This window comes from Delphinapterus leucas, chromosome 19, assembly GCF_059928025.1.
Source record: "Delphinapterus leucas isolate spDelLeu-1000000601 "Yukka" chromosome 19, BTC_Dleu_Yukka2, whole genome shotgun sequence".
Classification (NCBI taxonomy): domain Eukaryota; kingdom Metazoa; phylum Chordata; class Mammalia; order Artiodactyla; family Monodontidae; genus Delphinapterus; species Delphinapterus leucas.
In genome coordinates, this window is record NC_143147.1 from 50,876,563 (window position 1) to 50,889,134 (window position 12,572).

General features: G+C 54.8%; 2 protein-coding genes across 5 annotated transcripts in view; one reads left to right on the top strand and one right to left on the bottom strand.

The window, feature by feature from the left end:
* The first annotated feature begins 356 nt into the window (after positions 1 to 356).
* Positions 357 to 4,607, top strand: NKIRAS2 (NFKB inhibitor interacting Ras like 2). 3 transcript variants are annotated; one of them, XM_022558134.3, is made up of 5 exons: positions 357 to 478; positions 1,467 to 1,574; positions 1,974 to 2,047; positions 2,133 to 2,215; positions 2,858 to 3,024. In XM_022558134.3, exons 2-5 carry the CDS (start codon positions 1,481 to 1,483, stop codon positions 2,910 to 2,912), a joined length of 306 nt encoding a protein of 101 aa, XP_022413842.1. In that variant the 5' UTR covers positions 357 to 478; positions 1,467 to 1,480; the 3' UTR covers positions 2,913 to 3,024. The 3 variants fall into 3 exon arrangements, with proteins under 3 accessions (XP_022413842.1, XP_022413841.1, XP_089757398.1); XM_022558133.3 differs by having other exon boundaries at positions 365 to 478; positions 1,974 to 2,215; positions 2,858 to 4,607; XM_089901272.1 differs by lacking the exon at positions 357 to 478 and having other exon boundaries at positions 1,491 to 1,574; positions 1,945 to 2,215; positions 2,858 to 4,607.
* The window catches only part of ZNF385C (zinc finger protein 385C), a 32,260-nt gene continuing 23,972 nt past the window's right edge, over positions 4,285 to 12,572 (bottom strand). For both annotated transcript variants that reach the window (XM_022558123.3, XM_030762190.2), the window contains 5 exons: positions 11,300 to 11,465; positions 7,716 to 8,009; positions 6,993 to 7,189; positions 6,582 to 6,692; positions 4,285 to 6,061 (listed from right to left, as the gene is read on the bottom strand). In XM_022558123.3, the coding sequence (XP_022413831.1) occupies positions 5,825 to 6,061; positions 6,582 to 6,692; positions 6,993 to 7,189; positions 7,716 to 8,009; positions 11,300 to 11,465 (1,005 nt within the window). In that variant the 3' untranslated portion in view covers positions 4,285 to 5,824. The remainder of the gene's footprint in view (positions 6,062 to 6,581; positions 6,693 to 6,992; positions 7,190 to 7,715; positions 8,010 to 11,299; positions 11,466 to 12,572) is intronic.

Consider the following 12,572-nt stretch of genomic DNA (forward strand, 5'->3'; position numbering starts at 1 on the left):
TGTCTAGCTCCTCTAGATGGTGACGTTCTAATGGGCGGCAACGGTGTCTAATTCCTCCGCTTTTTCTCAGCACGTGGTCCTGTACCTGGCACAGAGTAGGAGCTCAGAAGACATTGGATGAATAAATGACTGAGTAAACAAAGTGTTACTGTAGTAGCCTTTAGAGAAAGAACATATGGGCATCTGAGGCACCAAAACAGCACCCGGCCGGTCTAGGGAGCCTAGAACCCTGTGCTCTGGAGACCATTCAGCCCAGGTCCCGGCCGTCATTTCCCCGCCGGCCTCTGGAGGCGCTGTTCGGCTGGCGCCGGCTCTCTGCCGCCAAAATAGTTCTTGCGGGATGGAAGCTACGGGGCGGGGCCAGACGGAGCCCGGAAGGACCCGGAGGAAGATCCGAGTGTTTGCGGCCGTGCTGCCCCACCCCTGGTCCCGGCGCGCGTAGAGGGGCCCGGCCGGGCTGCTGCGAGGGCCCCAGGAGGTACGGAGCTGGGAGGCCGGGATCGACCACTGCTTCCGGACCCTTTAGGTGGCAGGATTCCGATTCCCTCTGGGAGCCCTCTCGTGGGGAATTCTGTTCCGGAGGTCCGCCTAGCAGTCGGGGTATCCCTTAATTTCGGGGCTCACTATATGAGGCCCCTCGCGGGGAGGGGGATCTGTACTAAGAGTTTACTTTGGAGAGGTTTCTGTTTAAGATCCCTTTGGAGAGTGATCTCTGTATCTCTCCTCTGGCGGGGGCGGAATCCTTGTCTGGGGTTCCTTCTGGGAAGCCTGTGTTTGGGATGCCTTCGAGGAGATCTCTGTTTGGGACCTCCAAACAGAGAAGGGATTTCTGTGTCTAGGCCTTATCTGGGTTTGTCAGTTCAAGAGAAACAAAATTTTTCTTTTTTCTGAAGCGTTTTTTTCCTTAGATTCCTTCACTCTTTTGTTTCTGTCTTTTTCATCTGAGCCATGGCCTTGACTGGGAATTCGAGGGAACTAATTGTCTGGATAAGCCATACGGGAAAGCAAAATGTTCTTCCTAATTGTTCATTCTCCCCAGAAAGAGTGGTATAAGACAGATCCACACAAAATAATAGTCCTGCTTATTTCTCCATGGGGTCATGGTTAAAGAGAGGGAGCTGAGCCAGAGCTCCCTTCAGCAACTGGTCCTCCACATCCTGTGCACAGAAAGGAACCTGGCTAGTGGTTCCTTTAAACCAGCGACTCTCTTCCCCCTTTATGGCAACGCTTACCGAGCACCTGCTCTGTGTCAGTTACTGGCTTCGTACTGGGAATAAGGTGAATAATATACAGCTAACTGTCCAGTAGTGGATATAGACACATCACTTTAGTACACCCTGCCTAGGGTAGCAGACAAGGCCGAACCCCTGAGGCCATGCATCCACTTCAGAATTTGCATCCTCAGTCAAGGGAAGTTTGCCCTTGGTTTTGATCCTGCCTCACCCAGTGTGCTTCCGTTCTTCAAGGTTGAAAGCTAAGCATGGGGAAGAGCTGCAAGGTGGTCGTGTGTGGCCAGGCTTCTGTGGGCAAAACTTCAATCCTGGAGCAGCTTCTGTACGGAAACCACGTAGTGGGTGAGTGTTGCTGGGCGTGAGGCATGGTGGAGGAAGTGGAAGAATGAGGAGAGGATTTGATCACAACACGAAAAGGCTAAAGGTCGCTGCTGCTGGTCATTACACCGAAAGATCCCAACTCTACAACACTGAGGGCATCTGGAAAGAGAAAACCCAATGTCCGAGATAGGAAGGAAAAACTTCCGTGTCACACTGTGTTTAGCAAGATATCAGCGTGAGATTAGAGCTGTTCCCCCAAGTTATTCCAGTCTGGCCAGACTCGCAGTCTTTGGCCCTCTCTCCTCAGCCCCCATGTACCTTTCTCTCCCTGTCTGGTTGGCCTGTTAGGATATATTCAGTCACTCATGTTCCCAATCTCTTTTCTCCCTAGAAACAAGTTTTCTCCTCATTTTGTCCCAGGTTCTGAGATGATTGAGACGCAGGAGGACATCTACGTGGGCTCCATTGAGACTGACCGGGGGGTGCGGGAGCAGGTGCGTTTCTACGACACCCGGGGGCTCCGAGATGGGGCTGAGTTGCCCCGGCACTGCTTCTCCTGCACTGATGGCTATGTCCTAGTCTACAGCACGGACAGCCGAGAGTCCTTTCAGCGCGTGGAGCTGCTCAAGAAGGAGATTGACAAATCCAAAGACAAGAAGGAGGTGTGTGTGGGAACCCTGGTGATGAGAGAGAGTGGGCCCTGGGCTGGCTTTGAGAGGCCTGGAAAGGCTCTGTTTTTCACTGATTTGCCAGGATGTGGGTTTAGAGCTGGAAGGCGGAGATGGAGGCCACTGGAGGGTGTCTTCACTCCTAGAGGTGGCCGTATGTTGAGGCAGCTCTACCAAAGAGGCTTCTCCAGTTTAAGACGTCCTCGCTAGTCTTTCTTTATAATGGTTCTGTGCTCTCCCCTGTGAAGGCCCTTTTGTTCTCAAATCCCGCTTTAAGCTGCAGGCATTCTGGGAGCGCTTCCTCACCGGTTACTTTGCCAACAACTAACTGACTGCCAGTAATGATCAGGCATTGGTGACACAGGGCTTGTAATGGAACTCCTCCAGATGGAGGCCCCTGTCCACAGTTTCTAATACAGGAAGAGATGAGACATCAGCCATTGAGACTTTCCCTCTCCTAGGACTCCGAGGTGGAAATGGTTGCTTTTTCCTCTCCTCCCCCTGTTCAAATTCTGGCCTCCATCTGGCACCCCCTCCAGGCGTTCCATTACAAGCCCAAGGTGGTCACTGGCCCTCACGACCATTCCTGAGGTCCATGCTACAGCCACGGGCCTCTACTCTGTCCCTCTTCCCCAGGTCACCATCGTGGTCCTTGGCAACAAGTGTGACCTGCAGGAGCAGCGGCGTGTAGACCCGGATGTGGCTCAGCACTGGGCCAAGTCAGAGAAGGTGAAGCTTTGGGAGGTGTCGGTGGCTGACCGCCGCTCACTGCTGGAGCCCTTCGTCTACCTGGCCAGCAGGATGACCCAGCCCCAGAGCAAGTCTGCCTTCCCCCTCAGCCGCAAGAACAAGGGCAGCGGCTCCTTGGATGGCTGAAGAGCTGCCTTGCCAGCTCTGGAAGATGGGTTGAGGGGAAAGGGAGGGGGGGTTTTAGGCAAGCTGTCCTTCCCAGTCAAGGGGGGAGCTCCCCACTAGGCCAGGCAGCTGGGCTGTCCCAGGCTCAGGTCACTTTTGCTCCCTCCCAACTCTGGGAAATGCAAATAGTCTAGGTTAGCGGTCCCCAAGCCCCCCAGTCCCCATCCTGCTGTATCCTAACAGCAATGGAAAGCCATTGATAGGATTTATGCCAGTGAAGTGATATGATCAGTTTTTGCTTTTAAGCAGGTCTAGGGTGGTTTTGGATCACTGTTCCTTCTGCCGGCCCTGGACAGGAAGCAGAGCTGTGTGTGGAAGTGCCCAGTCTAGGGTCTGATTCCTATCGCAGGGGTCTTACACCTCCGGGTTTCCTGCCAATCTCACACACACACACTCACAGGCTTACGGCACCAGCCTGGATTCTAGAGAAGGGGCATCCAGGTGTCTCGTTTGTGTGTGTGTGTGTGTGTGTGTGTAGACGTGCACACGTGTGTGTGCTGGTGTTCGGGGCGCCTCCTCATCCAACACCCTGACCTCTCTCCTGTCCTCTCCTGGGCTGAGAGAAGCTAGCCTCCTAGGAGCATAATCTTGTTTCAACTCTTCCCCCAGCTTCCTGCTTCCCCTTCCTGCTCAGGGAGCATTTTCTTGGTTGAGGTGGAATGGAATGCCGACTGGGCTGGCTGGGAGTCACCAGCTGGCTTTGTGGCCCTGCGAGGCCTTTCCCCCCTAGGGGCTTCGGTTTTCTCAGCTGTAAGGTGACGGCAGTTGCTTAGATGATCTAGATCCTCTCCAGCCCCGTGTGGGTTGTATACTGCCCATGGTTGGGCTGGCTGCACTGTTCCCTTAGCTTCTCCCGTTTCAAGGTGCTATGCCTGTGGCCCTGGAGGCTGGGACACTGCTCCCCACCCCCCCAACCACCAGGGGGCAAGAGTGCACTACCCACTCTAGTTGCCAGAGTGGCTGCCCAGTGCCCGATCCGCGGACCTCACAGCCCTGGGGACTGGTCGTCACCCTTTCCTGTGGTTGTTTTCAGCTGATAGCTGGACTTCTATTTATAGATTACCTGTGTTTATATGCCTGCCGCCATGGTGGAGGCTGGGCAAGGTGCTCGTCTAGCCCTCCCTTCTTACCTCAGATGCCTGAACAGAGTAAAGCCGGCCAACAGCAGCTTCCCAGGAGCTGCCAGATCTCTGGGGGCTCAGAAGGGTGGCTACGCTTCCAACACGCTGTAAAGTGAGCTGCTGACCCACAACTTCCCGTGCCCACTTCGTGCTTCTGATGTACACATCTAGCATAGGTGAAGACACTACAGCCAGGTGACCTCCAGTACACGCCCCTTCTCCCCAAGGTAGGAGAGGTGAGCAGGGTCAGGTGGCCCAGGCTGGGCGAGTTAGGGCGTGTACAGGCCTGGGCTTAAATTGATTTATTGATGCGTTGGACACAATAAAACCACAACTGTTATCAAAAAGTTTCCCACCCTCCCCCCTTTTTCTTGTTCTCCCATTGGAAACAGCTTTAAAAAAGATACAGGTGGATACTGGCAAAGTCCCATATTGTGGGGTGAGGGTGGCAGTGCTGCTGGGGTGGGATGGAGGTTATGACATTAATTTTGACAGCATGAAAACGGGTCTTGAGAGTGGCTCCAAGTGGATCCCAATACTCAGGTGAGTCACAGTGAGGGGGCCTTGGGGTGCTCGTGGGGGAAGGGAAAGCTGAATTGAGCGCTAGGGGCCAGTTTGGGGTGAGAGCTGGAAGGGAAAGCTCTTTGTTTGGGAGCCCTGGGGGGATTCGGTGTTAGCTGGATCCATAGTCTGAGGGAGACCCAGTGTCACCCCCACCCTTCCCCCCACCCCGCCCCGAGAGCTGGGATTCAGGAGGAATCAATGAAAGGCTAAGAGAGGAGAACGTGTGTGGGACTGAGCACTTCCTCTGTTAAAAACTGGGCCCGGCCAGCACATTACCCTGGCCTCCCTGTCGTAGCCCATCCTGTCAGAGCGGATGGAAAGCCCCAGAGGCTTGCAGTTCCAGCCACCCCTTGGCTTTGCCCCACTTAGCACTGCTCCCTTCCTCCACAGTCTTCCACCACATCCCCAATGGTCAGCTCGTCCAGGTAACCTTGAACCCACTCCATCTTGAGACCCTGTGGTTGGGATGGCTGTGACTGTCCCCTTAGCTTCTCCCTTGAGACGGCCCCCTCAACACCAGTGATTCTCTAGAGAATCCAGTGGATGGGGAGGGCCTCCCCTCCCTGCCCCCAGGGCATGGGAATAGAGGCCGGGCTAGGAAAAGGTAAGATTCCTCGGACCTCGGGCCACACGGGTATAGGTCTTGAGTGGGAGAACAAGAGCACCACAGGGCTGGGGCTAGGATTTTGCATAGATCTTTGGATTTTCCAGTTTGTTCCCCATAAATCAGGATGGGAAATGGAGGGAGCCCAGGGCTAGCCCTAGAAGCCTGGGGAAGGGAGGGTGCAGGTGCATGGTCCTTGGGCCGGGGGGCATTAGTTGAATCCCCAGTGCAGATCGAGTGAAGGGCTCTTAGCATTAACCCAGCTCTTCCGAGATTGGGCAGGAACCCCTAGGCTGTAAAAGGCAGTCTCCTGTGGGATGCAGGGAACCGAGGCATCTTGGGGAGAGGAGGAGGGGGAGGGCAACTGCTGGGAAATCAGCCCCGGGCTCCCCAGGAGGGCTAATAGGGGGCAAAGACGATGGGTCCCGTGGCAGGGCGAACGGCTCCTGCTGGGGTGCGAAACAGAGCTGGGCCCAGGATCGGAGGCGGGAAGAGGGTGGTGGCTGCCGTAGGCGCAGGCCGGAGGGCCAGGGGCCCTGGGAGGGCACAGATGGTTGCCGCCGCGGTGGGGATCGGGCTGGGCAGGAAGCGGGCTGCCAGCGTCTTGGTGAGTTGCTTCTGCAAGGCCAGTTTAGACTGCAGAGAAGAGAGGAAAGGACTCAAGTCTCTGACCCCAGGAAAATCCTGGGCCCCCTCCTTGGGCTTTTTGCTGTGGAGTGGGGGGGGAAACGTGACTGTCAGGATTCCAAACCTAAATCCTCCTCCCTTCCCACCCCCAAACATTCATTCCAAAGGGCTTTCTCCACCACCTGCCTTCCTGCCTGGAGGGAGGAGAATCTTAGGATGGGCCGAGGGAGGAGGCTCTGGGGAGCGGGGGTGGAGATGGTCTCTGGGAGATGCATGCCCACGCCTCGCTGTTGCCCCTGAGGTTACTACCTGGGCCCACCTTCCCCCCGGAAATGTTTCTGAGCAGATCCCCAGACAGCCAAAAACCCAACCCCAGCTCTTTCCCTGCCCAGGCAGCCTCCAACGGGGGTGGCTTCCTTCCTGCCCCTCCTCCCAGCCCCCCAGCTGGCCCTCCCTTCCGGCCTACCCTCTCCCCTTACCCTCTCCCCTCTGGACCCGGGTCCCAGCTCTGTTGCCTGGAGACAGATACCTTGAGGATACTCACAGCCAGCGCTGCGTGCTTCTGCAGCCTGCTGTGCTGGCCGGAGGGCTTGGGGGGCTTCCCGGCCAGGCGGTCTTTGTGCCTCCTGCTGCTCAGGTGCTAATGGACAGACAGACAGACTGGGAACAAGATGAGGAACCCAAGGACCCCAAAACTACGGCTAGCTCACCCTTCCTCTACCCACAATTCACACACCTAATGCACATGGCCCTGGAGTGGCCCTGGGAAGGGGAGGTTAAGAATTGGCCTTCGCCTTCCAGGAGCCTCGCACCTCTTCCTCCACTGCTCCCTGCTCTGCTCTACCCACCTCCTCCCCGCAGGCTCCCTCCTCCCGGCCTGGCACTGGGCCCACCCCCCTCACCCCTGCTCCACCCCCAATCCCAGCCACGCTTGCCCCACCTGCTTGAGTTGGGTCTCTGAATTGACCTGGAGCTGACAGAGAGCACAGTGGAAAGGGGGCCTGGGCCCCTGCCGGCCCCCGCGGACACCCGTCACTCTCTTGGCCTTGTGTCCAGCTCCTCCCCGGGGCACTGCGTGGCCCCTGCCCCTGCGGGGAGCGCCCCGCTGACCTTCCACCATCCACCGGTGCTTGGCTCCTGGAGGGAGGAAAGAAGACAGCTTGCTAGCACCAAAGAGGGGCTTCAGGGGCCACGGAGACCCCCCTCCAAACCAGGTCAGTTTGGCTGCCCCCTGAAGCCTCCAGGCTGCTCAGCACTGCCAGCCCCTCCAGCCGTGTGAGATTTCTCTTTCCCTCCCCAGGGTCCTCCCGGCTGTCCTCATTTCATGCCAGCATCGCCCGAGGAAGGCCTCGTTGCTGAGTAACAGGTCGGCTTCCCTTTGGCTCTCATTCCAGCCCAATTCCCTCGGGTCTGATGCAAGGAGAGATGTGGGGGTGTCTCCTGTCTTCAGTGATGACCCTCCAGTTCTTGCTGCCTGACTTCTCTCCCCGACTCTCCCTCCTCAGGCATTACCGGGAGGACCTGAAATGCCCACCCAGCCACAGCTGAGCACAGCGCCTCTGTCACCTAGCCCTGGAGCAAAGTGCCCAGAAGCTCTAGCCTGCCCACATCTGCTGAGGGCCATCTCCTCCCCGGGACTCGAGCTGGTGAGGGGCGCACTGACCTGTGTTGTGAGCCTGAAGCTGGGAGGCGGAGTTCACGGTCACCTTACACGTGGGGCAGTAGAGGCGCCCCTTCTCGCTCCTGCCTTCCCCACTCACACCACTTTGCACAGCAGCCGCCACCGGTTCAGGCCCTGGCGCCTCTCTCCCAGGCTCTGGGGAGCAGGGTGGGCAAGAGGAAGAGGAGGAAGAGGAGGCAGCATCCAAGACGTCTGAGTGGGCCGGCTCCCTGGGCGTGGGTTCCGGACTCAGGGGTGGCTGGACTTTGGGACCAGGAGGAGGGGCTGCAGGAACTGCTGGGGAGATGGAAGGCATGGGGCAAGAGTGTGAGGCCCAAGGTGATTCTCGAGACCACGATTTTAAGCACAGATATTCTGGGGGTGGCATGGCAGATTGGAAGGGTCCCTGGTGTAGATATGACCAGCACTGAATTCCAGACTCCCCACCAAATCACTGGGCAGACTTGGGCCTCCTTGGGCCTCAGCTTTCCCACCTGATATGATAAAGTTGGATCCAGTGGTCTCAGAGAGCCCACCCAGCCCTGATGATCTACAGTCATTAGGGAACTGTTAAATATGTGGAAGTCACCAAAAAGATGTGCTAGAATATTCATGGAGCACTATTCATAGCAGCAGAAAACTGGAAACTATCCAAATACTTGTCAACAGGGGAATAGTGAAAAGAGTTGATGGGTCACGCAATGGAATATTACATGGCAATGAAAAAGGACAAAATACAGCTACACGCAACAACTTCTGATGGGGTTATATCCTGATAAACCCATCGTAAGTTGAAAATACCGTAAGTTGAAAATGTCATAAGTTGAAAATGCAGGTACTTCCCTGGTGGTCCAGTGGTTAAGAATCTGCCTTCCAATGCAGGGGACATGGGTTTGATCCCTGGTCAGTAAACTAAGATCCCACATGCTGCAGGGCAACTGAGCCCACGTGCCACAACTAGAGAGAAGCCTGCGCCTTGCAACAAAGAGCCCTCCCACCGCAACGAAAGATCCCGTGTGCCGCAACTTCGACACAACACAGCCAAAATCAATCAATAAAAAGGAAGGAAATTTTTTTTTAAAAATGCATTTAATACACCTAACCTACAGAACATCATAGCTTGACCCAGCCTACCTTAAATGTGCTCAGAACACCTACGTTAGCCTACAGTTGAGCAATGTCATCTAACACAAAGCCTGTTTTACAATAAAGTGTTCAATATCTCATGTCATTTATTGAATACTGTGCTGAAAATGAAAAACAGATTGCTTGCATGGGCACAGAATGGTTGTGTGTCAGTTGTTTACCCTCCTGGGCACGCGGCTGCTGCTGACCAGCATCACAAAAGAGTATGCACCTACCGTATATCGGGGTCCCCACCCCCCAGGCCACGGATCGGATCGGTACCAGTCTGTGGCCTGTTAGGAACCGGGCTGCACAGCAGGAGGTGAAAGGCGGGTGAGCGAGTGAAGTTTCATCTGTATTTACAGCCACTCCCCATCGCTCGCATTACCACCTGAGCTCCGCCTCCTGTCAGATCCGCGGCAGCGCATTAGATTCTTATAGGAGTGTGAAGCCTACTGTGAAGTGCACGCGCGAGGGATCTAGGCTGTGGGCTCCTTATGAGAATCTAATGCCTGATGATCTGGGGGGGAGCTGAGGCGGTGATGCTAGCGCTGGGGAGCGGCTGCAAATACAGATCATCATTAGCAGAGAGATCTGACTGCACAGAGACCACAATAAATCAACTGCCTGCAGACTCATATCAAAACCCTATCCGTGGGGGGCTTCCCTGGTGGCGCAGTGGTTGAGAATCTGCCTGCCAATGCAAGGGACACAGGTTCGAGCCCTGGCCTGGGAAGATCCCACATGCCACAGAGCAACTAAGCCCGTGTGCCACAACTACTGAGCCTGAGCTCTAGAGCCCGCGAGCCACAACTACTTAGCCCATGTGCCACAACTACTGAAGCCCAAGTGCCCTAGAACCCATGCTCTGCAACAAGAGAAGCCACTGCAATGAGAAGCCAGTGCACCACAACAAAGGGTAGCCCCCGCTAGCCGCAACTAGAGAAAGCCCATGTGTAGCAACGAAGATCCAATGCAGCCAAAAATAAATAAATAAATAAATTTCTTAAAAAAAAAAAAAAAGTCCTATCAGTGAGTGGCAAGTGACAATTAAGCTGCATCTTACGGAGTAGACTGGACATAAGCAACATACTTCGGGTGTCACTGTCTCCCATCATCCCCAGATGGGACCAACTAGTTGCAGGAAAACAAGCTCAGGGCTCTCACTGATTCTGCATTATGGTGAGCTGTATAATTATTTAATTATATATTACAATGTAATAATAATGGAAATAAATGTAATGCACTTGAATCATCCTGAAACCAACCCTCCCTCCCTCCCCGGTCCGTGGGAAAATTGTCTTCCGTGAAACTGGTCCCTGGTGCCAAAAAGGTTGGGGACCACTGCCGTATGTTGCTAGCCCAGAAAAGATCAAAATTCGAAACTGGAAGTCCAGTGTCTACCGAATGCATACGGCTTTCACACCGTTGTGGAGTCAAAAAATCATAATCCAGGGCTTCCCTGGTGGCGCAGTGGTTGGGAGTCTGCCTGCCGATGCAGGGGACGCGGGTTTGTGCCCCGGTCCAGGAGGATCCCACATGCCACGGAGTGGCTGGGCCCGTGGGCCATGGCCGCTGAGCCTGCGCGTCCGGGGCCTGTGCTCCGCGGCGGGGGAGGCCACAGCTGTGAGAGGCCCGTGTACCGCAAAAAAAAAAAAAAAAAAAAATCATAATCCAAACCACCATGAAGTCGGGGACCATCTGTATATCATTAACCAAAACTAGGTGAAATTGATCTCTGGTGAGAAAGGTCAGGCTCATAGTTACTCTGGGGGAGGGGTGTAGGTGGTTGGATAGCCTCACCTCCAAACTCATGTCCATCTGGAACCTCAGAATGTGATCTTATTTGGAAATAGGGTCTTTGCTGATGTAATTAGTTAAGACGAGATCATACTGGACTAGGGTGGGCCCTAATCCAATGACTGGTGTCCTTATAAGAAGACCATGTGAAAGCACAGAGACACTGGGGAAAATGTGATGTGAAGTCGGAGGCAGAGATCGGAATGAGGCATCCACAAGCCAAGGATTGCCGGCAACGACCAGAAGCTAGAAGAGCGGAATGAAACAGATTCCCCCCACCCAACCGTGCCCCCAGAAGGAACCAACCCTGCTGACACCTTGCTTCAAACTGCTGACCTCCAGAACTGTGAGAAAATACATCTCTGTTATTTTCAGCCACCCAGTTTGTGGTCATTTGTTATCACAGCCCTAGGAAGCTAACAACAAGGTAGTGACCGGGAGGGGACCCAAGGAGGGGCTTCTGGGGCGCTTGTGACACATTTCTTCATCTCAGCAGATCCAGACTGGAAAATCTGTGGTGCTCTACACATGTGATGTGTGCCTTTCCCTGTATGTATGGAATACTCCCACACGAGCAGGAATAATAATAGGCAGGAATCGCTCAACCCCTTGTCAGAAGCCAGATTTGGAGTGGGATGGGGGGAGAAAAGTTCAGGACTGACCTCTGCTCTGTGGCTCTTCAGGCGCTCCACTGGCTGGAGTCGGGGATGGGGACACCAGCGTCCCGTCCTGGGCCAGGGTTTGCGGCCTCTGCTTGCTCTTGGCGGCTTCGACAGCCTTGAGTTTTCTGGCGTGTTTGTGGCCTTTGTAGTGTGCTTCGGCCTGGTTCTGGGGAGGGGAGGGCATGGGGTCACCATTCATTGGCTGAGTCCACCTGCCCCATCCATGAGCTGGCGCTGGGCAGGGGGTAGGTCAGAGGGAGGCACGGCTCCGGCCACACAGGGGGCGCATCCTTGTCACCATCACAGCATGTGTGTGGCCCTGAGGTTTACAGAATGCATTCTCATACATGAGCTCCCAGGCAAGCAGCCCCTGGCTTCAAATTCTGCCTCAGCCGCTTATTAACTGTGCATCTTTGGGCAGGTCCCATCACCTCTCTGAGCCTCAGTTTCCTCGCTCGTGAGCTCTGTGATGATAATACTGATTTCAGAGTTATGAGAATTAAAATGAGAACATGAATGATAAGGGCCTAGTACAAGCAGTAGGTGCTCAGTGAATGTTAGTTACCAACAGGTTTATAAATGCACAAGTGGAAAAACAGAGCAGTCCCCACACTTTCGGGAATGTGCACCTCAGATCATTCAACCCTTTGTACATTTTTCCAACAAATAGTTATTGAACATTTGCTATGTGCCAGGCAAATGTGCTGGGCCTGGTATGAAGAAGATAACGGTTCCTCCCTCAGAGTGAAGTCTCTCTGTCCATCACTTGCATGGCTCACATAACCTGAAGGCCTGGAGGGACCCTCCAGATCTGGCCTGTCCACTAGGGGTCCCTTCTTGTTGCTCCCAAAAGTAGGAAAGACAGGCCCCCGTGGCCCCTCCCTGGGCACTTTCACCAGAGCAGGGAAGGTCCACTCTCTAGGGCCGGGCCATGGTAGAAAGCATGCAGACTATGGGGTCAGCCAGGCCTGGGTTCAAATCCCAGCTCTACTTACCAGCTGTGGGGCCTCATGCAAGTCACTTAACCTCTCTGAGGCTGAGTTTCCTCATCTGAAAAGTGGGGCTGATGATAGCATCTCTATCCATCTCACAGATGTATCATGAGAACTCATTAAGAGGATAGGCATGAACACATTCTGGAAACTCTCAGGTGCATTAAGAACTCAGCTCTGGACTGAGAGCCGATGGCGACCCCTGGGACCCTGCCTTCTCTCTGGCAGAAGGGTCCAGGACACAGGAGAGAGGCATAGGGGAGGGAAATGAAATCCCAGGG

Excerpts from the sequence above, each read along its gene's own strand:
- NKIRAS2 (XM_022558133.3), top strand. The coding sequence starts at position 1,481 with ATGGGGAAGAGCTGCAAGGTGGTCGTGTGTGGCCAGGCTTCTGTGGGC. Across the intron at positions 1,575-1,973 it reads GTACGGAAACCACGTAGTGG|GTTCTGAGATGATTGAGACG; the intron begins GTGAGTGTTGCT and ends ATTTTGTCCCAG. Across the intron at positions 2,216-2,857 it reads AATCCAAAGACAAGAAGGAG|GTCACCATCGTGGTCCTTGG; the intron begins GTGTGTGTGGGA and ends CCTCTTCCCCAG.